Source organism: Budorcas taxicolor, chromosome X (genome assembly GCF_023091745.1).
Source record: "Budorcas taxicolor isolate Tak-1 chromosome X, Takin1.1, whole genome shotgun sequence".
NCBI lineage: Eukaryota > Metazoa > Chordata > Mammalia > Artiodactyla > Bovidae > Budorcas > Budorcas taxicolor.
In genome coordinates this window covers 96,253,667-96,277,338 of record NC_068935.1, presented here as the reverse complement: position 1 = coordinate 96,277,338, position 23,672 = coordinate 96,253,667, and the positions used below count along the sequence as shown (strand labels likewise).

At 39.5% G+C, this 23,672-nt stretch overlaps 1 protein-coding gene across 1 annotated transcript in view; it reads right to left on the bottom strand.

Annotated features, from left to right (window-relative positions):
• The window catches only part of ZC4H2 (zinc finger C4H2-type containing), a 76,517-nt gene that overhangs the window by 14,057 nt on the left and 38,788 nt on the right, over positions 1-23,672 (bottom strand). The window contains exons 2-4 of the mRNA XM_052663520.1: positions 11,914-12,085; positions 9,909-10,081; positions 8,924-9,086 (exon numbers count right to left, since the gene is read on the bottom strand). Of these exons, the coding sequence (XP_052519480.1) occupies positions 8,924-9,086; positions 9,909-10,081; positions 11,914-12,085 (508 nt within the window). The remainder of the gene's footprint in view (positions 1-8,923; positions 9,087-9,908; positions 10,082-11,913; positions 12,086-23,672) is intronic.

Sequence of the window (23,672 nt, the reverse complement as noted above, 5' to 3'; positions counted from 1 at the left end):
GGAAGAAAAGTTATGACCAACCTAGATAGCATATTCAAAAGCAGAGAGATTACTTTGCTAAAAAACTTCCGTCTAGTCAAGGCTATGATTTTTCCAGTGGTCATGTATGGATGTGAGAGTTGGACTGTGAAGAAAGCTGAGCGCCAAAGAATTGATGCTTCTGAACTGTGGTGTTAGAGAAGACTCTTGAGAGTCCCTTGGACTGCAAGGAGATCCAACCAGTCCATTCTAGGAGATCAGCCAGTCCATTCTAAAGGACATCAGCCCTAGGTGTTCTTTGGAAGGACTGATGCTAAAACTGAAACTCCAATACTTTGGCCACCACATGCGAAGCATAGACTCATTCGAAAGAGATTCTGACCCTGGGATGGATTGGGGGCAAGAGAAGGGGACGACAGAGGATGAGATGGCTGGATGGTATCACCGACTCGATGGACATGAGTTTGGGTGAACTCTGGGAGTTGGTTTAGGACAAGGAGGCCTGGCGTGCTGCAGTTCATGGGGTTGCAAAGAATCGGACATGACTGAGCGACTGAACTGAACTGAATATTCCATTGTGTATATGTATCACAGCTTTCTTATCCATTTGTCTGCCGATGGATATCTAGGTTGCTTCCATGTCCTGACTGTTGAAAACAGTGTTGTGATGAACATTGGGGAACACGTGCCTCTTTTAATTCTGGTTTCCCCAGTTTGCATGCCCAGCAGTGGGATTGCTAGGTAGTATGGCAGTTCTACTTCTAGTTTGTTCAGGAATCTCCACACTGTTCTCCATAGTGGCTATACTAGTTTGCATTCCCACCAACAGTGTAAGAGGGTTCCCTTTCCTCCACACCCTCTCCAACATTTATTTTTTGGAGACTTTTTGATAGCAGTCATTCTGACCAGCCTGACATGGTACCTCATTGAGGTTTTGTTTGCATTTCTCTAATAATGAGTGATGTTGAGCATCTTTTCATGTGTTGTTTGTCATCTATATGTCTTCTTTGGAGAAATGTCTGTTAAGTTCTTTGGTCCATTTTTGATTCGGTCATTTATTTTGTGGAATTGAGCTTCAGGAGTTTCTTGTATATTTTTGAGATTAATTTGTCAGTTGCTTCATTTACTATTATTTTCTCCCATTCTGAAGGCTGTCTTTTCAACTTGCATATAGTTTCCTTCATTTTGCAAAAGTTTTTTAAGTTTAATTAGGTCCCATTTGTATATTTTTGCTTTTATTTCCATTACTCTGGGAGGTTGGTCATAGAGGATCCTGCTCTGGTTTATGTCAGAGAGTGTTTTGCCTATGTTTTCCTCTAGGAGTTTTATAGTTTCTGGTCTTACATTTAGATCTTTAATTCATTTTGAGTTTATTTTTATGTATGGTGTTAGAAAGTGTTCTAGTTTCATTCTTTTACAAATGGTTGACCACTTTCCCCAGCACCACTCGTTAAAAAGATCATCATTTCTCCATTGTATATTCTTGCCTCCTTTGTCGAAGATAAGGTATCCATACATGCATGGATTTATCTCTGGGCTTTCTATTTTGTTCCATTGATTGATATTTCTGTCTTTGTGCCAGTACCATACTGTCTTGTTGACTCCAGCTTTGTAGGTTAGTCTGAAGTCAGGCAAGTTGATTCCTCCAGTTCCATTCTTCTCTGTCAAGATTGCTTTAGGCATTTGAGGTTTTTTGTATTTCCGTACAAATTGTGAAATTGTTAGTCCTAGTTCTCTGAAAAATATCGTTGGTAGCTTGACAGAGATTCCACTGAATCTATACATTGCTTTGGGTAGTGTACTCATTTTCACTATATTGATTCTTTCAATCCATGAACATAGTATATTTCTCCATCTATTTGTGTCCTCTTTATTTCAGCAGTGTTTTATAGTTTTCTATATATAGGTGTTTTGTTTCTTTAGGTAGATTTATTTCTAGGTATTTTATTCTTTCCATTGCAATGATGAATGGAATTGTTTCCTTAATTTCTGTTTCTGTTATCTCATTGTTAGTATAGAGGGATGCAAGGGATTTATGTGTGTTAATTTTACATCCTCCACCTTTACTATATTCATTAATTGGCTCTAGTAACTATCTGGTGGAGTCTTTAGGGGTTTCTATATAGAGGATCATGTCATCTGCAAATAGTGAGAGTTTTACTTCTTCTTTTTCAATCTGGATTCCTTTTATTTCTTTTTCTTCTCTGATTCCTGTGGCTAAAACTTCCAAAACTATGTTGAATAGTAGTGCTGAGAGTGGGTGCCCTTGTCTTGTTTCTGACTTTAGGAGAAATGCTTTTAACTTTTCACCATTGAGGATAATATTTGCTGTGGGTTTATCATATATGGCTTTTATTATGTTAAGGTATGTTCCTTCTATTCCTGCTTTCTTGAGGGTTTTTTCTTTTTATCATAAATGGATATTGAATTTTGCCAAAGACTTTCCCTGCATCTATTGAGATAATCATATGGTTTTTAATCATTCAATTTGTTAATGTGGTTTATCACATTGATTGATTTGCAAATATTGAAGAATCCTTGCATCACTGGGATGAAACCCATTTGGTCATGATGTACGATCTTTTTTATATGTTGTTGGATACTGTTTGCTAGACTTCTGTTAAGGATTTTTGCATCTATGTGCATCAGTGATATTGGCCCGTATTTTTCTTTTTTTTTTTTTTTTGTGGCATCTTTGTCAGGTTTTGGTATTAGGGTGATGGTGGCCTTATAGAATGAGTTTGGAAGTTTACCTTCCTCTGTAATTTTCTGGAAGACTTTGAGTAGGATAGGTGTTAGAAAGTGAAAGTGAAAGTGAAGTCGCTTAGTTGTGTCCAACTCTTTGCAACCCCATGCACTGTAGCCTACCAGGCTCCTCAGTCCATGGAATTTTCCAGTCGAGAGTTAGCTCTTCTCTAAATTTTTGGTAGAATTCAGCTGTGAAGCCGTCTGGTCCTGGGCTTTTGTTTGTTAGAAGATTTCTGATTACAGTTTTGATTTCCGTGCTTGTGATGAGTCTAAGATTTTCTATTTCTTCCTGGTTCAGTTTTGGAAAGTTATACTTTTCTAAGAATTTGTCAGTTTCTTCTTAGTTGTCCATTTTATTGGCATACAGTTGCTTTGATTCTTCTTCCTTGTTTTCTGGATAAGTCTGGCTAATGGTTTGTCAATTTTACTTATCTTCTTAAAGAACCAGCTTTTGCCTTTGTTGATTTTTTGCTATGGTCTCTTTTTTTCTTTTTCATTTATTTCTGCCCTCGTTTTTATTATTTCTTTCCTTCTAGTAACCCTGGGGTTCTTCATTTCTTCTTTTTATAGTTGATTTAGGTGTAGAGTTAGATTATTTATATGATTTTTATCTTGTTCCTTGAGGTAAGCTTGTATTGCTGTGAATCTTCCCCTTAGCACTACTTTTTACTGAATCCCATAGGTTTTGGATTGTCGTGTTTTCATTTTCATTCATTTCAATGCATATTTTGATTTCTTTTTTGATTTCTTCTGTGATTTGTTGGTTATTCAGAAGCATGTTGTTTAGCCTCCATATGTTTGTAAATAGTTTTTTTTTTTTTTTTTTTTTTCATGTAGTTGACATCTAATCTTACCACATTGTGATCAGAAAGGAGGCTGGAAATGATTTCAGTTTTTTTTTTTTTTTTAAATTTACAAAGACTAGATTTATGGCCCAGGATGTGATCTATCCTGGAGAATGTTCCATTTGCACGTGAGAAAAAGGTGAAATCCATTGTTTTGGGGCTGAAATTTCCTATAGATATCAATTAGGTCTAAGTGGTTCATTGTATCATTTAAAGTTTGTGTTTCCTTGTTAATTTTCTGTTTAGCTGATCTATCTGTACATGTGAGTGGGGTATTAAAGTCTTCCACTACTATTGTGTTACCATTATTTTCCCTTTTCCCATGTTAGCATTTGCCTTACATATTGCAGTGCTCCTATGTTGGGTACATATATAAATTTTATAAATTTTATATCTTCTTCTTAGAGTGATCCTTTGATCATCATGCAGTGTCCTTTGTCTTTTTTCACGGCCTTTATTTCAAAGTATATTTTATCTGATATGAGTATTGCTACTCCTGCTTTCTTTTGGCCTCCATTTGTGTGAAACAACTTTTCCCAGCCTTTCACTTTCAGTCTGTATGTGTCCCTAGGTTTGAGGTCAGTCTCTTGTAGACAGCATATATAGGGGTCTTGTTTTTGTATCCTTTCAGCCAATCTTTGTCTTTTGGTTGGGGCATTCAACCCATTTACATTTAAGGTAATTATTGATAAGTATGATCCCATTGCCATTTACTTTGTCATTTGGGGTTCGAGTTTATACACCTTTTCTGTGTTTCCTGTCTAGAGAAGATCCTTTAGCATTTGTTGAAGAGCTGGTTTGGTGGTGCTGAATTCTCTCAGCTTTTTGCGCTTTTGCTTGTCTCTAAAGCTTTTGATTTCTCTTCATATTTGAATGAGATCCTTGCTGGGTACAGTAATCTGGGTTGTAGATTTTTCTCTTTGATCACATTAAGTACATCCTGCCATCCCCTCCTAGCCTGAAGAGTTTCTATTGAAAGATCAGCTGTTATCCTTAGGGGAATCCCCTGGTGTGTTATTTGTTGCTTTTCCCTTACTGCTTTTAATAGTTGCTGTTCGTGTTTCATCTTTTTAAATTTTATTAATAAATTTCTTTGGGTGTTTTGCTTTGGGTTTATCCTGTTTGGGACTCTCTGGGTTTCTTGGGCTTGGATGGCTTCTTGCTTCTCCATTTTAGGGAAGTTTTGAACTATTTTCTCCTCAAGTAGTTTCTCATGGCCTTTCTTTTTGTCTTTTCCTGGGACTCCTATGATTCAAATTTTTGGACGTTTAACATTGTCCCAGAAATCTCTGAGGTTGTCTTCATTTCTTTTGATTCTTTTTTCCTCTGTGCTTCATTTATTTCCACCATTCTATCTTCCACCTCACTTATCCTATCTTCTGCCTCAGTTATTCTACTGTTGTTTCCCTCCAGAGTGCTTTTGATTACAGTTATTGTGTTATTCATTATTTATTGACTCTTTTATTTCTTCTAGGTCCTTACTAAACATTTCTTGCATCTTCTAAATCCTTGTTTTCAGACTATTTATCTGTAACTCCATTTCGTTTGGAAGATTTTGGATCATTTTTATTATCATTATTCTGAATTGTTTTTCAGGTAGACTCACTATCTCTTCCTCTTTTGTTTGGTTTGTTGGGCATTTGTCATGTTTCTTTACCTGCTGAATATTTCTCTGTCTTTTCATCTTGTTTAGATTGCTGTGTTTGGGGTGGCCTTTCTGTATGCTGGAAGTCTGTGGTTCCTCTTTATTGTGGAGGTTACTTCCTGAGTGGGGTTGGACGAGTGGCTTGCCAAGTTTTCCTGGTTAGGGAAGCCTGCATCAGTGTTCTGGTGGGTGGAGCTGAATCTCTTCTCTATGGAGTGCAGTGAAGTGTCCACTAGTGAGTTTTTATGTGTCTATGGGTTTGGTGAGTCTTTTGGCTGCCTGTATTTTAATGTTGAGAGTTATGTTCCTGGATTGTTGGAGAATTAGCTTGGTATGTCTTGCTCTGAAACTTGTTGGCTCTTGGGTGTAGCTTGGTTCTAGTGTAAGTATGAGGCTTTTGGATTAGCTCTTGTTGATTCCCTGGTGTCTGGAATTTTCTGGTGTTCTCAAGTTTTGGATTTAAGCCTCCTGCCTCTGGCTTTCAGTCTTATTCTTAGAGTAGCCTCTAGACTTCCCCATCCATACAGCACTGATGATAAAACATCTCCTTTAGAAGAGAATGGGCTGCCTTTCTGGGTGCCTGTTGTCCTTTGCCAGCGTTCAGAAGTGGTTTTGTGGAATTCGCTCAGGGTTCATATGATCTTTTGATGATTTTGTGGGGGAGAAAGTGATCTCCCCATCCTATTCCTCTGCCATCTTAGGACTGCCCCTGGATGGGATCCACAATGGAGATGACAAAGGGAAGATTAGTGAACTTGAAAATGGAGTAATAGAGACTATATATAATCCAACCTTTGGAGCTTCCTTGGTAGCTCAGCTGGAAAAGAATCTGCCTGCAATGCTGGAGACCCTGGTTTGATTCCTGGGTCAGGAAGATCTGCCAGAAAAGGGATAGGCTAACCACTCCAGTATTCTTGGGCTTCCCTGGTGGCTCAACTGGTAAAGAATATGCCTGTAATGAGGGAGATCTGCCTGGGAGGGAGAAGATCAGCTCTTCCCAGCCACGCCCACCGGTGATGCAGCCTGGAGCCTTTCCATCAATTTTGAATGAGATCCTTGCCAGGTACTATAATCTTGGTTGTATATTTATCCATTTCAATACTTTAAATATATCCTGCCATTCCCTTCTGGCCTGCAAAGTTTCTCTTGAAAGACCAGCTATTAGGCATATGGGGTTTCCCTTGTATGTTACTTGTTGCTTCTCCCTTGCTGCATTTAATATTCTTTCTGTGTGTTTAGTCTTTGTCAGTTTGATTAATATGTGTTTTGGCATGTTTCTCCTTGGGTTTATCCTGTATGGGACTCTTTGTGCCTCTTGGACTAAATTGACTATTTTCTTTTCTATGTTGGGGAAATTTTCAACTATAATCTCTTCAAAAATTTTCTCATACCCTTTCTTCTTCTGGGATCCCTATAATTCTAATGTTGGTATTTGATATTGTCCCAGAAATTTCTGAGACTATCCTCAGATCTTTTCATTCTTTTTACTTTATTCTGCTTTTCAGAGGTTATTTCCACCATTTTGTCTTTGAGCTCATCTATTCATTTTTCTGCTTCAGATATTCTGCTATTGATTCCTTCTATTTTTAATTTCAGTAGTAGTGTTTTTTGTCTCTCTGTGTTTATTCTTTAATTCTTCTAGGTCTTTATTAATTGACTCTTGCATTTTCTCCATTCTGTCTTCAAGGTTTTTGATCATCTTTACTACCATTATTCTGAATTATTTTTCAGGTAGCTTGCCTATTTCCTCTTCATTTATTTGGACTTCTGTGTTTCTAGTTTGTTCCTTCATTGTGTAGTATTTCTCTGCCTTTTCATTATTTTTTTTTAACTTATTGTGTTTGAGGTCTCCTTTTCCCAGGCTTTGAGATTGAATTCTTTCTTCCTTTTTGTTTCTGTCCTCCTAAGTTTGGTCCAGTGGTTTGTGTAAGCTTCATATAGGGTGATATTGGTGCTGAATTTTTGTTTGTTTGTATTTTTTTCCTGTGATGGACAAGGCTGAGTGAGGTGGTAATCCTGTTTGCTGCTGATTGGGTTTGTATTTTTATTTTGTTATTTAGATGAGGCATCCTGCACAGGGTGCTACTGCTGGTGGAGTGATTCTTGGTCTTGTATTCAAGTGGTTTTCTTTGTGTGAGTTCTCACTATCTGATACTCCCTCGTGTTAGTTCTCTGGTAGTTTAGGGTCTTGGAGTCAGTGCTCCCACTCCCAAAGCTCAGGGCTTGATCTCTCTCCAAAGACCAGACTATGTCCAATCTACCAAGAGGAATTTCACCCGAAATGAAAGGGCCTTTACTTGAGTTCCAAAAGCCAGTGTGCAAGAACACAGTGGAGATATCTGAATAAGTGGAACCTCGGTATTGCCTGCCATGTGGACAAGCCTCCTTGGATTGCAACAGATGATTAGACGGTCTGTCCTTGGCAGTGGTCAGCAGAACTCTTGTAGAATTTTTAATGATGGCATTCTGGCCAGTGTGCGGTGATGCCTCATTGTAGTTTTTATTTGCATTTCTCTAATAATTAGTGATATTGAGCATCTTTTCATGTGTCCATTGGCCTATGTGCCTATTGGTATATTTTCTTTGGAGAAATGTCTATTGAAGTCTTCTGTTTTTTTGATGGGATTGCTTGTTGTTTTGTTATTGATTGTATGAGCTATTTGTATATTTTGAGTATTAAGCCTTTGTCCCATCATTTGCAGATATTTCCTTCTAGTTCACATTTTGGCTTTTCATTTTTTGTTTATGGTTTCCTTTGTGGTGCAAAAGCTTATAAGTTTGATTAGGTCCCATTTGTTTATTTTTGCTTTTACTTCTATTGCCTTGGGAGACTGACCTAAGAAAACAATGGTATGACTTATGTGAGAGAATGTTTTGCCTATCTTCTCATCTAGGAGTTGTATGGTATCATGACTTATATCTAAGTCTTTAAGCCATTTTGAGTTTACTTTTGTGTGTGGTGTGAGGGAGTATTCTAATTTCATTCTTTTACATGTAGCTGTCCAGCTTTTCCAGCACCACTTGCTGAAGAGACTGTCTTTTCTCCATTGTGTAGTCTTTCCTCCTTGTTGAAGACATTGAACGTAGGTATGAGGGTTTACTTCTGGGCTCTCTATTCTGTTCCATTGAGTATAAATACTGTTCCATTACATACCATACTATTTGACTATTTACTATTGTTCAAGGTCCAGATTCTGTGACTTAACATTAACAAGGCACAAATGGTTTTTGCCAAGTATAGATGCAAATTATGTGTGTTCCAAAGAAAAGGTAATCACAAAGATTACAGTTTTATTGCTCTATAGGACACTAAACATTTCTGGATTTAACACTGCAAACTTATTTCAGCATTCCTTTCCTTTCCTGACTATATAATTATCTGTTCCTCTAGTGCTTCTGGAACCAGATTTGTAATGCTGCTTGTTCCCTTGTTAATGATATACACTCACTATATATTTTCTGAGTCATGTTTCTAGCTTTTAAAAAGTTATACTTTAGCAGATCCCACTGACATTCCTGCATTCTAACTCTTCTGGGAAGGCAAGACCAGTGGGTCTCCTCTAGCACACACGACCCTTTCTTCTGTGTCCCAAACAAAAGCTGTTTTAGGAAGACCCCAAATAAGACCAAAGCCCCAGACCCAACCTTCTGTGGGGCTGCTTGAGGATACCTTGCTTCCTCCACAGTCAATACACAGCTCACTCACCTTCATAGGTGGGGGCTGCTGCCTGAAGGTGGCTGTCTGTCGAGTGTCCTGCTTCCTAGCCACTTGGAGTTGTTGAGCGGCAGCGGCTGCAGCGGCCAAGGATTCAGGGATCGGGGGCTCCTGAGGCTCTGTCTGCCACTCTGCTTTCTGTTTCTCAAAGTAACTTTGGAGAAAAGAAATACTAGCTGGATCATTCTGAAAGCAAGGATAATCTTACCCTTCTTAAGGACTCCATGCTACAGAATAAAGAGGGTTGGGCTGTGGCTCACTGTAAAAAGTTCCTGCACCCTCTCCAGCACAAGGTTCTTCTCCATGCATATTAGGCCCACTGTCTGTTGGAAAAGGTAATCTTCCTGCTCCCTGGCTCTGACAGACTCAGGAAAATCAAGAAATCACAGGGCTATCTAAGTGCTCAAAGGGCATTTGCCTACCCTCCATCCCAAGTTCCTCTGCAGCATTCCTATTAAGTGTCCTCAGGCCTCTGCTGACATACCTGTAGGAATAAGAAGCTCATCACTTCCACAGGCAACCTGCTCTACCTTAAGGAAGTTTGCTTCCTTCTACTAAACTGAACTCTATGTCTCTTTAAAGTAAGCCTACTTCTTAACTCTGAATCTTAAGATAAAATTTTAAGCTAGTCCCTGGAGGCCAGGAAAGCTCACCCTTCTGTATTTTCAAAGGTTTCTGGACACCTCTTGTAGACCTTGACTTGACTTCTAGATCTTAAGAGTCACAGACACACAGACACATAAAGTCATAGACATAGTCCTATATTCTCAAAACTGCACAAAGAACTTTGAATGCCATCTAGTAATTCTAGTTTAATCATCTAACAGCCCAACACAGAGACTTACCCAAGGTAATGCAATAAGTCAGCCACTGACTGGCCTGGGGCTATGACAGGCTTTATGTGTGTATATATACATATGTGCATGTGCACGCATGTGTGTGTGTGTGTTGCAGGGACAGGAGGCAGGCAGCTTACTCCAAGGAGAGCTTCTCCTCCTCTTCACATAGGTCAGGGAGCCTCTGCAGGCCCAGAGTCATGCGCAGGGCATCCACATGTTCCTTCAGTGGCTTATACTCATCATGTAGCCGCCGGGTAGACTCTAGCAGCTTGTTTAGGTCATTCTCAGACTGTTTGATAGTGTTTTCCATCTGGAACACAGAATGAGGTAGGCACACAGAAAAAACTCCAAGATTCTCAGTGAGACTCTACAGCTGAGTGGTTAAAAGCACAGGCTCCAGAGCCAGACCAATCTATGATCAACTCCTCAACCCACCACATATTCTTTGTGACTCTTGTCAAGCTTCAGTTTCTTCATCTATGTAATGGTGATAATAATAGTACCTACCTCATATAATTTTGGTGAAGATTCAATGACTGAATTAATATAAGCTCTCAGTATAGGGGCTATCACAGAGTAAAGGCTCAGTTTTGTTTGTTGGTGTTTAGTTGCTATGCTGTGTCCAACTCTTTGCTACCCTATGGACTGTAGCCCACCAGGCTCCTCTGTCCATGGGATTTCCCAGGCAAAAATGCTGGAGTGGGTTGCCATTTCCTTCTCCAGAGGATCTTCCTGACCCTGGGATCATACCCATACCTCCTGCATTGGCAGGCAGATTCTTTACCACTGAGACACCAGGGAAGCCCCCAAAAGCTCAATAAAATGATAATTATTATTCAGATATAGAACGTTAAAGGTGGAATAGTCATTACACACACCACCACCATTTTACAAGTCAGAGAACTGAGACTCAGAGAGAAGGAACTTCCTCAGAGAAATGCTTCTTAGGAGCAAAGTCTAGAAAAAGCCTCAGGGCTTCTGTCTCCTAGGCCAGTGGCCCTTCTTCTAGATCAGTGTTTCCCAAAATGCAGTTACCAGATAAGCAGCATCAGCTGGGAACTCATTAGGAATGCAAGTTCTCAGGTACCATCCCCAGATATAAGCAAACAGAGATTCTGGGGTGGGGTCCAACAATTTGTGTTTTAATAGGACCTCTAGATGACTTATGAGGCATGTTCAAGTTTGAGATCCACTGGTCCAGATTTTCAGCCCCTTTGTGACTCATATCTTGTTTTTTCTCTATCCTTCGTTACCTGGTAGCAGAACTACCAAATCTTAAGACTCTCATATCCTGTGATCTGATGACACAGAAAATCCTAAGTAACTATTATTCAAATTGCATTCATATTTTCTTTAAGATCCTAGGCCTGGCAATATCAGGAAATAAATATTGCCAGATAAATGAGTTTCCAAAGTATGGAAACTTAGCTTCTTCAAATGTAATTTAAAAACAAAACTATTTCTCATTATCATAGGCTCTAAGGGCTGGAAAGAGCCTTACTGATCAGCACCTCCAATCTCCCTCCTGGTGAAGAAATCACCAATACCATTGCCCAGACAGGTGATCAACCAGACTGTGCTTTAATAACTCTAAAAAGTGGGAAACCTATCACCTTAGCAGGCAGTTCATTCCCCACATTCTAAGAGTCTCCAAAAGAGAGACTCAAATGAGGGAGCCCCAGCTTGATAGGCTGGCAAAGATGATTTGTTTGGCATAGTTGAAAGCTTTGGAGCCCTAAATTTAAGTTAGACCCCAGAGGCATCTGCCTGCTCAGTCCCCCCACCCAACCCCACCACCAGAGTCATCTGCCCGCTCTGCTTTTCCCGAAGGCTAGCTCTCAACTCCCCAAATCAGAGCACATCAGAGCTGAATAAGACCTCAGAAGTGGCTGAATCCCTCTCATGGCACAGAGAGGGAAAATGAGGCCCAGAGAGAAGGAACTTGTCCAGTGATACATAGTCAATCAGTGACAGAACAAGGGCTGGATCTCAGAACTCCTAGATTCTTCCATTTCACCATAGCCTGATGTCTACTCCCCTAAGCTGGCCACAGACACATCTTGAGGAGAGGTCACAGCACTCACTACAGCCTATTCCTCCACAAAGTGCCCAAAAATAGGCTTCAGGCAGCCAGCCACATACCACATTGATATCAGCGTGGATGAGTCGGAGTTCCTCCACATGGGCCATCTTCTCCTGTAGCAGGAGGTCCATCTCCTGCTTGTATTCCTTCAGGTGCCTCTCCTCTGATTCAAGGGCCTCAAACTCAGCCTTCAAACGGGTTTTGATCTTTTCCATCTGCAGGGTCTTGTTCCTGCAGTCCCCCAAATGGAGGAAACAGATAAGCAGGAGGAGGAAGGAAAGGGGGAATGGAGTACAAAGTTAGGCCCTGAGCCAGGGCTATCTTGTTCAGTCATCTTTCTAAGTTTCCTTCTCTTTAGGCAGAAACAACCTGAAGATATGCCCACAAAGGTAGGGGATTCTTCTAACATAAAAGCTCAGTGAGTCTCAAATGTGGGTAATTGAGTTCCTTGATGGAACATTTGCAATTGTGGGTCAGGTTTTAGCTGTTAGATTGATTCAAGGGAGAGTACCACTAGCATTTAGTGGACATGAGACAGAAATGCTAAACAGTCCCAATGAACAGTAAAGTCTCATAACACATATCCAGAAAAAAAAAAAAAACCCTCTAGATAAGCACTACCCAATACATTTTCTACAATGGAGGAAATCTTCTGTACCTATGCTTTATAATACAGTAGACACCAGGCACATGTAGCTTTGTTATTGTTCAGTCCCTCGGCCATCTCTGACACCTTATGACCCCATGGACTGCAGGATGCCAGATTTCCATCTTCTTCACTATTTCCCGGAGATTGCTCAAACTCATGTCTATTGAATCAGTGATGCCATCCAACCATCTCATCCTCTCTTGTCCCCTTCTCCTCCTGTCTTCAATCTTTACCAGCATCAGGGTCTTTTCCAAAGAGCAAGATTGCATTAGGTGGCCACAGTATTGGAGCTTCAGCTTCACCATCAGTCCTTGCAATGAATATTCAAGGTTGATTTCCTTTAGGATTGACTGGTTTAATCTCCTTAAGGAATGCTCAAGAGTCTTCTCCAACACCACAGTTCAAAAGCATCAATTCTTCAGTGCTCAGCTTTCTTTATATTCCAAATCTCTCATCCATACATGACTACTGGAAAACCATAGCTTTGACTATATGAATATTTGTTGGCAAAGTAATGTCTATACTTTTTAATATGACTAGGTTTGTCATAGCTTTCCTTCTAAAAGGCAAGTGTCATTTAATTTCATGGCTCCAGTCACCATCCACAGTGATTTTGGAGCCCAAGTAAATAAAACCTGCCACTGCTTCCACTTCTCTCCCTTCTATATGCTATGAAGTGGCAGATGCCATGATCTTAGTTTTATGAATGTTGGGTTTTTAGCCAGCATTTTTATTTTCCTCTTTCACTTTCAGCAAGAGGCTCTTTAGTTCTTCTTTGCTTTCTGCCATTAGGGTGGTGTCATCTGCATATCTGAGGTTATTGGTATTTCTCCTGGAAATCTTGACTCCAGCTTGAGCTTCATTCAGTCTGGCATCTCCCATGACATACTCTGTGAGTTAAATAAGCAGGGTGACAACATACAGCCTTGACATACTCCTTTCCCAATCTGGAACCAGTCCATTGTTCCATGTCCAGTTCTAACTATTGTCTCTTCTCCTCACACAGGTTTCTCAGGAGGCAGGTAAGGTGGCCTAGTATTCCCATCCTTTTAAGGATTTTCCAGTTTCTTGTGATCTACACGGTCAAAGACTTTAGCATAGTCAATGAAGCAAATGTAGATGTTATTTTCTGGAATTACCCTGCTTTTTCTATGGCCCATCAGATGTTGGTAAGTTGATCTCTGGTTCCTCTGCCTTTTCTAAATTCAGCTTATATATCTGGAAGTTCTTTGTTGATGTACTGTTGAAACCTGGCTTGAAGGATTTTGAACATTGCCTTGCTAGCATGTGAAATGAGTGCAATTGTGCATTAGTTTGAACATTCTTTGGGACTGCCTTTCTTTGGGATTGGAATGAAAACTGACCTTTTCCAGTCCTGTGGCCACTGCTGAGTTTTGCAAATTTGCTGGCATATTGAGTGCAGCACTTTCTCAGCATCATCTTTTAGGATTTGAAATAGCTCAGCTGGAATTCCATAACTTCCACTTACTTTTTCTGTAGTAATGCTTCCTCAGGCCCACTGGACTTCGCACTCCAAGTTGTCTGGCTCTAGGTAAGTGACCACACCATCATAGTTATCTGGGTAATTAAGATCTTTTCTGTATCATTTGCCTGTGTATTCTTGCCATGTCTTCTTAATGTCTTCTGTTTCATGTAGCTACTGAGCATTCTAAATATGGCTAATGCAAGTGATAAATTGAATTTTGAATTTTGTTTAATTTTAAAATTAAGTTTTAACAGTCACATGGGAATAATGGCTCTCATATTGGAGCACACAATTCTATAGGGTCTCCTCATCAGTTCCAGAAGAGGCAGGGGATGGGAAAAATTGCAGTTCATTTCTTTCCTTAGAAAAATAAAGCCCATTTCTGGTTGTTAATTCACAGATGCATACCATCATGCTCAGTAATCCCACTTTATTCTAAGGAAATAAGTTAAGGAAGCAAAAAGTAAATACACATGGGTATGTTTTCTGGGCTACAAGTGAAATTGGACTGTTTGGCAGATACTAAAAGGAATCATTATGAAGACTTGTGACACAGAAAATTTTGAAGATACTCAGTAAAAAATAAAAAGGTATATACACTAAGATGCATTTTCAAAATACACATGCATGTGACTCAAAAAAATTGGCAAGAGTACAGTTTCAAGGCTCTTTGGGACCACTGAAGCCTGCCTAAGTGAAAGAGCCTTAAAATTTTGGAAGGAAGCCACTCTAGTGCACACTGTTGTCCTCCAACTTGCTCTCTACTTTCTGGTCCTCAAGGTCTGTCTAACCATTATCTATTACTCACATTAGGTATCTCCTTTATTCTACCTCTTTAGCTGGCTTTCTCATCTTCCTCAGTTCATCCATCCCATGGTTATTCTTAATCCACACCCTGGCCTCTGACCTCAGCCTGTTTCTGTCTTCATTCTCTCTCCTTTATTAATACTGCCTGTGGCTCCTGCCTCAAAAAGTGACTCTCAATGGCACAGAACCACAGAAAGAATTATGTTAGGTGGGTAGCTGATGATAGGGGAATTTTTTTCTTTCAATATTCAAAAATTTCTTTTCAAGTTATTATATTGCTTTTACCTTAGGAAAGCTTAAAAGGATGGGCATTATTATCCCAATTGTAAAAAAGGAAATTGGGGGTTCAGGATGGTAAGTTGCCCAAGACAAGAGAGCTAGTAAATGGGATGTTGGCATTTGAACTCAGGGCTCTCTAATGCCACCCACTACTCCACATGGCCTGATGGGAATTACCAGGCTAAAGGGCATAATAAACATATTGAATGTTTTTGGGATATCTGCTCAACTACCTTACAGAGGGATGATAATGGTTTTTACTGGTCAATTAATCCACTGTTTGGAGCCTCTCACATCTAGACTTCTATTCTCTTCCTCTAGATTACTCAGGGCTCCCTAGAGTCTCAGTCCCTTTGACGGAAATCCAGGTTGGGGAATCTGTTGTGGGCCCTACAACTTTTGCAACAGTTTGAGAACTTCTTTGATACAATTGTTTTCCATTTTGTGGGCCATCTGCTTGGTGGATCTATGATAGGGCTAAAGGCAACCTTCTTCAAGAAGAGTTATGCCACATGCAGCACCTTCTAGGTTTGCTGCAGCCAGAGCCCCTGTCCCCATGGTGGCCACTGCTGATCCATGCCTCTGCAGGAGAGACTCAATTAAACGTAGCTTGGCCTTGGAGTACAAAATGAAGCAGGATAGAGGCTAACATAGTTTGGACAAGAGAATGCCCTGGTCATAGCAAACTCTCTCTTCCAACAATACAAGAGACAACTCCACAAATGGACATCACCAGATGGTCAACACTCAAATCAGATTGATTACGTTCTTTGCATCCAAAGATGGAGAAACTCTATACAGTCAGCAAAAACAAGACTGGGTGCTGACTGTGAGTCAGATCATGAATTCCTTATTGCAAAATTCAGAATTAAATTGAAGAAAGTAGGGAAAATGACTACACCATTTAGGAATGATTTAAATCAAATCCCTTATGATTATACAGTGGAAGTGACACATAGATTCCAGGGATAAAATTTGATAGACAGAGTGCCTGAAGAACTATGGATGGAGGTTCATAACACTTTACAGAAGGCTGTGGTCAAAACCATCCCCAAGAAAGAGAAATGCAAAAAGGTTGTCTGAGAAGGCCCTACAAATTAAAAAAAAAAAGAGAGAGAGAGAGAGAGAGAGAAGAGAAGCAAAAGGCAAAGGAGAAAAAGAAAGATATATCCATCTGAATGCAGAGTTCCAAAGAATAGCAAGGAGAGATAAGAAAGCCTTCCTCAGTGATCAATGCAAAGAAATAGAGGAAAACAACAGAATGGAAAAGACAAGAGATCTCTTCTAGAAAATTAGAGATACCAAGGGAACATTTTATGCAAAGATGGGCATAATAAAGGACAGAAATGGTATGGCCCTAACAGAAGCAGAAGAAATTAAGAAAAGGTGGCAAGAGCACACAGAAAACTATACAAAAAATATTTTAATGACCCAGATAACCACGATGGTGTGATCACTTACCTAGAGCCAGATTCCTGGAGTGTGAAGTTAAGTGGGCCTTAGGAAGCATCACTATGAATGAAGGCAGTGGAGGTGACGGAATTCCAGCTGAGCTATTTCGAATCATAAAAGAGGATGCTGAGAAAGTGCTACACTTAATATGCCAGCAAATTTGGAAAACTCAGCAGTTTCCACGGGACTGGAAAAGGTCAGTTTTCATTCCAATCCCAGAGAAAGGCAATGCCAAAGAATGTTCAGACTACCGCACAATTGCAATCATTTCACGTACTAGCAAAGTAATGCTCAAAATTCTCCAAGCAAGGCTTCAACAGTACGTGAACTGAGTATTTCCAGATGTACAAGCCAGATTTATAAATGGCACAGGAACCAGAGATCAAATAGCCAATATCCATTGGATCATAGAAAAAGCAAAAGAATTCTGGGAAAAAAACAATTTACTTTTGCTGCATTGACTACGCTAAAGCCTTTGGCTATGTGGATCACAACAAACTGAAATATTCTTTAAGAGATGGAAATACCAGACCACCTTTCTTGCCTCCTGAGAAACCTGTATGCAGGTCAAGAAGCAACAGTTAGAGCCAGATATGCAGCAATGGACTGCTTCCAAATTGGGAAAGGAGTACGTCAAGGCTGTATATTGTCACTCTGCTTATTTAAGTTATATGCAGAGTACATCATGCAAAATGCCAGACTGAGGAAGCACAAGCTGGAATCAAGATTGCTGGGAGAAATATCAATAACCTCAGATATGTAGATGACTTCACCCTTTTGTCAGAAAGCAAAGAGGAACTAAAGAGCCTCTTGATGAAAGTGAAAGAGGAGTATGAGAAAGCTGGCTTAAAATTCAACATTCAAAACATAAAGATCATGGCATCTGGTCCCAACACTTCATGGCAATAGATTGGGAAATAATGGAAACAGTGACAGACTTTACTTTCTTAGGTTCCAAAATCACTGCAGATGGTGACTGCAGCCATGAGATTAAAAGGTGCTTGCTCCTTGGAAGAAAAGCTATGACAAACCTAGACTGCATATTAAAATGCAAAGACATTACTTTGTCAACAAAGGTCTGTCTAGTCAAAGCTATAGTTTTTCCAGTAGTCACGTATGAATGTGAGAGTTGGTCCATAAAAAAAGCTGAATGCCAAAGAATCGATGCTTTTGAATTGTAATATTGGAGAAGACTCTTGAGAGTCCCTTGGGCTTCAAGATCAAACCAGTCAATCCTAAAGGAAATCAATCTTAAATGTTCATTGGAAGAACAGAAGCTGAAGCTACAAATCTTTGGCCACCTGATACAAAGAATTGACTCATGGAAAAGCCCCTGATTCTGGGAAAGATTGAAGGCAGGAGGAAAAGGGGACCACAGAAGATGAGATGGTTGGATGTCATCACCGACTCAAGAAACATGTTTGAGCAAACTCCAGGAGCTGGTAATGGACAGGGAAGCCTGGCGTGCTGTAGTCCATTGGGTCGCAAAGCGTTGGACATGACTGAGTGACTGAACTGAACTGAGATGATATATAGAGCAGTCTATATTTCACTTATCCCTACCTCAGTTTACAAAAGGGATAACTGAGATTCAGAGTGATACAGTGCCTCACTCTGATTCATACAGCCAGTCTGTGGCAGTGCTGGGCCTAGAACCCATTTGTGCAGAACCATATTATGAAAGGAACATTGGCTTTAGATTCAGATAGAGAATAATTCCTAATTCTGCCTCTGACTAGCTATTTGCCCTTAGACAAAATGAATAACAACTATATCTATAGTTTAATTGTATTCATTGTGAACTGATTCTGTACCAATTATAGAGGGCTTAATGATACATTCATTCAACAAATACTTATGCAATGTCTATCACATGCCAGCCACTGTACTAGCTGCTAGAGATAGAGCAGAGAACAGGACAGTCTGTGGAGAAGAAGCTTCCTCTAATGAGGAAAATAGACCCTGAACACGTATAAAACAAAGTGATGAATAATATGGATGAGATGCAGATTGGAATGGAAGGACAGAACTTGAGAATGTGACATCTAAGCTAAGACCTGGAGAATATGTAGGAGGTAGCTGGTGGGTAGCAGAGAGACACTGAGTAGAGCATTTCAGGCAGAGAGAATACTATTAGCAATGGCCCTGGAACTGAAAAGGATATGACACATTAGAGGAACTGAAAAAAGGTCAGTGTGTCTGGAACATCTACTGCAAGAGATGTGTGTATAGAGGAAGAAGGTGTCTGAGATTAAAGTAGAGAAGTTGCCAGAATACAGCCTGGGGACTGAGATAAGGAGTCAGTACATTTATCTTCCGGAGAAGGGGCAATTGTTATAGAACTTTAAGCAGCAGGAGAGTGACATAATCTGATTATCTCATTTCACTTCTCTTAACCCTGGTCTCCTCATTGGTAAAACAGGAATAATCATAGCACTTACGTTTCACAGGTTGCATGGTAAGGGTTAAATGAGCTAAGACAGGAAAAGTCCCCAAGCAGAGTATATGGCACATGGTGGGCACTCAACAAATAGTACCTCTCCCTGCCCACACTGCCCATCTCTTCTGTTATGGATATCTCCTTTACTATAGTGGTTTAAACTTTGTTATAAAGAGCCTACAGTGGGTACAATGTATTCATAACGTATGTGTATGCATGTGTGCACATGTACTAGCATGAGCAGCAAGGTTTAATACCACTTACTCCCTGGTGGCTCAGACGGTAAAGTGTCTGCCTACAATCCGGGAGACCTGGGTTCAATCCCTTGGTCGGGAAGATCCCCTGGAGAAGAAAATGGCAACCCACTCCAGTACTCTTGCCTGGAGAATCCCATGGATGGAGGAGCCTGGTGGGCTATAGTCCATGGGGTCGGAAAGAGTCTGACACGACTGAGCGACTTCACTTCACTTCATTAAGATTATAATAATCATTAGCATAAGAATAATGGCATTTTATAGGGCTGGTTCAAGCCTTCCTAATTTGTAACCTATTCAGTTAAGATACTAGCAATTAGTACTAAAATCAGGGGTGAGAAATCAGGGGTGAGAGGTCTCTCTCATTGACACTTTGTATAAATCAACATAGTATACATTTCCCTGCTTGGGTGAGTGCCTTTTATCTAATCCTCCCTCCCCTATCCATGTCTTCCATACATGTCCAATATTGCTTATAGACCACCCCAAATTGTTGGGCAGGATACACTGCAATACCAGATTAAATAAAAATAAACCAAAGGTTTTCACCTGGTGGGGTCACAGTTAAAGCCCTGCCTGGATTTGGAAAATCAAAGGCACAAAGGCTTCCTCAAAGCACCATGGTATTTTCTCTCCTTGGGGAAGAGGACTGTCACCAGCAAAATGGCAACTTTATCCTTTTTTTATCCTTTGGGTATGAGGCCCAGGGAAGCCACAGTCCAAGGTATTTGGAGCCTTTTTCTATTGTCCACTGTGGCAAGAAATGCCAAGGACTGCAGACACCAAGTAAGGAGCAGAAGGGCTGACTCCCTGTTATGAGAGGGAAGCAGAGTTATTTACTGCTATTTCTAAAGTCATTTTCTCGGGGTTGGGGGGCGGGGAGCCTGGCCCATCCTTTAGTGGAGGGACAGCTATATTATTGCAGCCTTTGATGGTACTACAGTTACTCCTTAGCAGTGCTCTATCCTGCTTATGGAAATGCAATGGCTTCAGCACCGTTTTTTGTAAAGACTGTCCTTCCTTTGTTGGGTTACTTTTTCACCTGTCAAAAATCACTTGGCTATACTTCTATGGGTCAATTTCTGGCTTCTCAATTTTGTTCCAATTATCTATATGTCTGTCCCTTTGCTGATATCACCTAGTTTTAATCACTGTAGCTATGTAATACGTTTTGAAATCAGGAAGTGTGATTTCTACCACTTTATTTTTATATCTCAAGATTCTTTTGGCTATTCTAGTTCTTTTGCTTTGCCATATAAATTTTAGAATAATTTTGTCTATATCTACCAAAAATCTTTCTAGGATTTTGATGGGAATTTTGTTAAATTTGTATATTGATTTGGGAGGATTGGTGTCTTTATTATATTAACTCATCTTCTAAACCCTGGATACAGTGTCCTTCTATTCAGATCGCCTTTGATTTCTTTTATTAGCATTTTATAGTTTTCAGCAAAAAGTGCTATACATTTTTTTGTTAAATCTTAGTCGCACTTAGGAATTTCATGCTTCTGAATACTTGTAAGTTGTTTCATACTTTGTAAACATAGTTTCCACATGCACATTGCTATTTATAATGCTGATCTTAATTCTGCAATCTTGTTGACTCACTTATTTGACATAGGAGTTTGTTTGTTTTGTTTTTGACTTATCAGGATTTCCTACATGACAAATCATGTTATCTGAAAACAAGAACAGTTTTACTTCTCTTTTCATCTTATATGTCTTTTATTTACTTTCTGGTCTAACCCCTAGAGCTATATTGACTAGCAGTGCTGAGTGGACATTCTTGCTTTGCTCATGATCTAAGTGGGACAGCATTCATTTTTTCAGAAGTGTAATATTAGCTAGCCAAAGGCTATTCACAGATGTATTTTATCAAGTTGAGAAAGTACTCCCACCTCTGCTCATATTTTTTAAAGAGATTTTATCATAAATATGTGCTGAATTTTGTCAAGTGTTTTATCTGTATTTCTGGACATAATCATGATATTTTTTCTTCCTTAGCCTTTTAATGTGATATATAACATTGATTGATTTTTGAATAACAAACTAGCCTTGCATCTCTAGAATAAATCTCTTTTGGTCATGTGGTCAATTCTTTTTATATATAGTTGAATTCTGTTTGTTAATACTTTGATGATGATTTTTACATCTATAACCATGAAAGATTTTAGTTTGTAATTTCTTTGTACTCTCTTTACCTGAAATTGGTATCAGGACATTAAGACATAAAATTAAGACATAAAAGACACAAAATTAAGACATAAAATAAATAGAAAAGTGTTCTCTCCAATTCTGCTTTCTGGAGAGACTGTTAAGAGTTGAGGTTAATTCTGTTTAACCATTTGGTAGAATTCTCCAGTGAAAGCAAATGGGCATGGAAGTTCTTGTTTGGGGAGTTTTAAAATTAAATTTAAAAAATTTTAATTTTCTTAATAGTTTCAGGGTTATTCAAGTTATCTATTCTATATTGGATGAGTTGTGGTAGTGTTTTTTTGAGAATTTGTCCATTTCATGTAACTTGTCTAATTTACACAACTAGAGTTGTTCAGAGTATTCCCTTGCTATTCTTTTGAAGTCTGTGGGTTTAATAGTGATAGCTTCTGTTTCATTCCTGATGTTCATAATTTGTGCCTTTTCTCTTTTCTGTTTATTAGTTTTGCTAGAGGTTTTTCAATTTTACATATTTTTCAAATGATCAGCTTTCTGTTTAATTGATTTCCCTATTGTTTTCTTCCTGTTTTGAATCATTGATATCTGCTCTTATTTGTATTATTTCCTATATTCTACCTGCCATACGTTTGTCTTGCTCTTCTTTTCTAGTTACTTGAGGCAGGAGTTAAGATTGTTAATTAGAAGTATTTCCTCTGTTCTAATTCGGAGAAGGTGATGGGACCCCACTCCAGTATTCTTGCCTGGAAAATCCCATGGATGGAGGAGGCTGGTGGGCTGCAGTCCATGGGGTCACGAAGAGTCAGACACGACTGAGCAACTTCACATTCACTTTCGCTTTTCACTTTCATGCATTGGAGAAGGAAATGGCAACCCACTCCAGTGTTCTTACCTGGAGAATCCCAGGGACGGGGGAGCCTGGAGGGGTGCCATCTATGGGGTCTCACAGAGTCGGACACAACTGAAGCGACTTAAGCAGCAAGCAGCAATGTAAGTATTTGGAGCTCAAATTTCCCTCTCACCACTGCTTTTGTGGGATCCCACACATTTTGATATGTTTCATTTTCATTTTCACTCAGTTCCATGTATTTTTAGTTCCCTTGAGACTTCATCTTTACAACAGGCATTATTTTATAAGTGTTTTTTATACAATTCAAATATTTATAGATTTCCTTGGTACTTTTTTCTGATTTCTATTTTGAATTTATTAATGTCAGAGAAAACACTCTATATTTCCATTCTTTAAATTTGTTATTTTTTTTATATCCCAGAATATCATCTATCTGTATTGGTATATGTTCCATGAACACTTGAAAAGTATGCATATCCTGTTGTTGAGTGGAGTTTTCTATAAACGTTAATTAGATTCTGTCATTGATGATGTTGTAAGAGCTCTATACCCTTGCTGATTTTCTGTCTAGTTCTGTCAAGTGAGAGACGTATGTTAAAGGCTTCAGCTATAACTGTGGCTTTGTCTCTCTCCTCGTTTGGTTCTAACAGATTTGTCTCACACATTTTACAGTTCTATTGATTGTGTATACCCATTTAGGACTGCTAGGTCTTCCTGGCAGATAGACACTTTTGTCATTATCTAATGTACCTCTTCACATGCTAGCAAAGTAATGTGCAAAATTCTCCAAGTGAGGCTTCAACAGTACATGAACCAAGAACTTCCAGATGTTCAAGCTGGATTTAGAAAAGGCAGAGGAACCAAGACCAAATTGCCAACATCCATTGGATCATAGAAAGTAAGAGAATTCCAGAAAAAGTATCTACTTTTGCTTCATTGACTATACTAAATCCTTTGACTGTGTGAATCACAACAAACTGTGGAAAATTCTTCAAGTGATGGGAATACCAGAACATCTTACTTGCCTCCTGAGAAAACCGTAGGCAGGAGAAGGAGCAACAGTTAGAACCAGATATGGAACAGTGGAGTGCTTCCAGATTAGGAGAGGAGTATGTCAAGGCTGTATATTGTCACCCCACTTATTTAACTTATATCCAGAGTACATCAAGTGAAATGCTGGGTTGGATGAAACATCAGCTGGAATTGAGATTGCTGGGAGAAATATCAATAACTTCAGATATGCAGATGACACCCCCTTATGGCAGAAAGAGAAGAGGAACTAAAGATCTCTGGATGAAGGTGAAAAAGGAAAGTGAAAAAGCTGGCTTAAAACTCAACATAAGATCGGGCCCCTCCTGAGTTCTTCTGGTCTGGCAGCACTTCGTCTGCACCTTATCAGGACCTTCTGTTGAGAGACAACTTGTGCAGA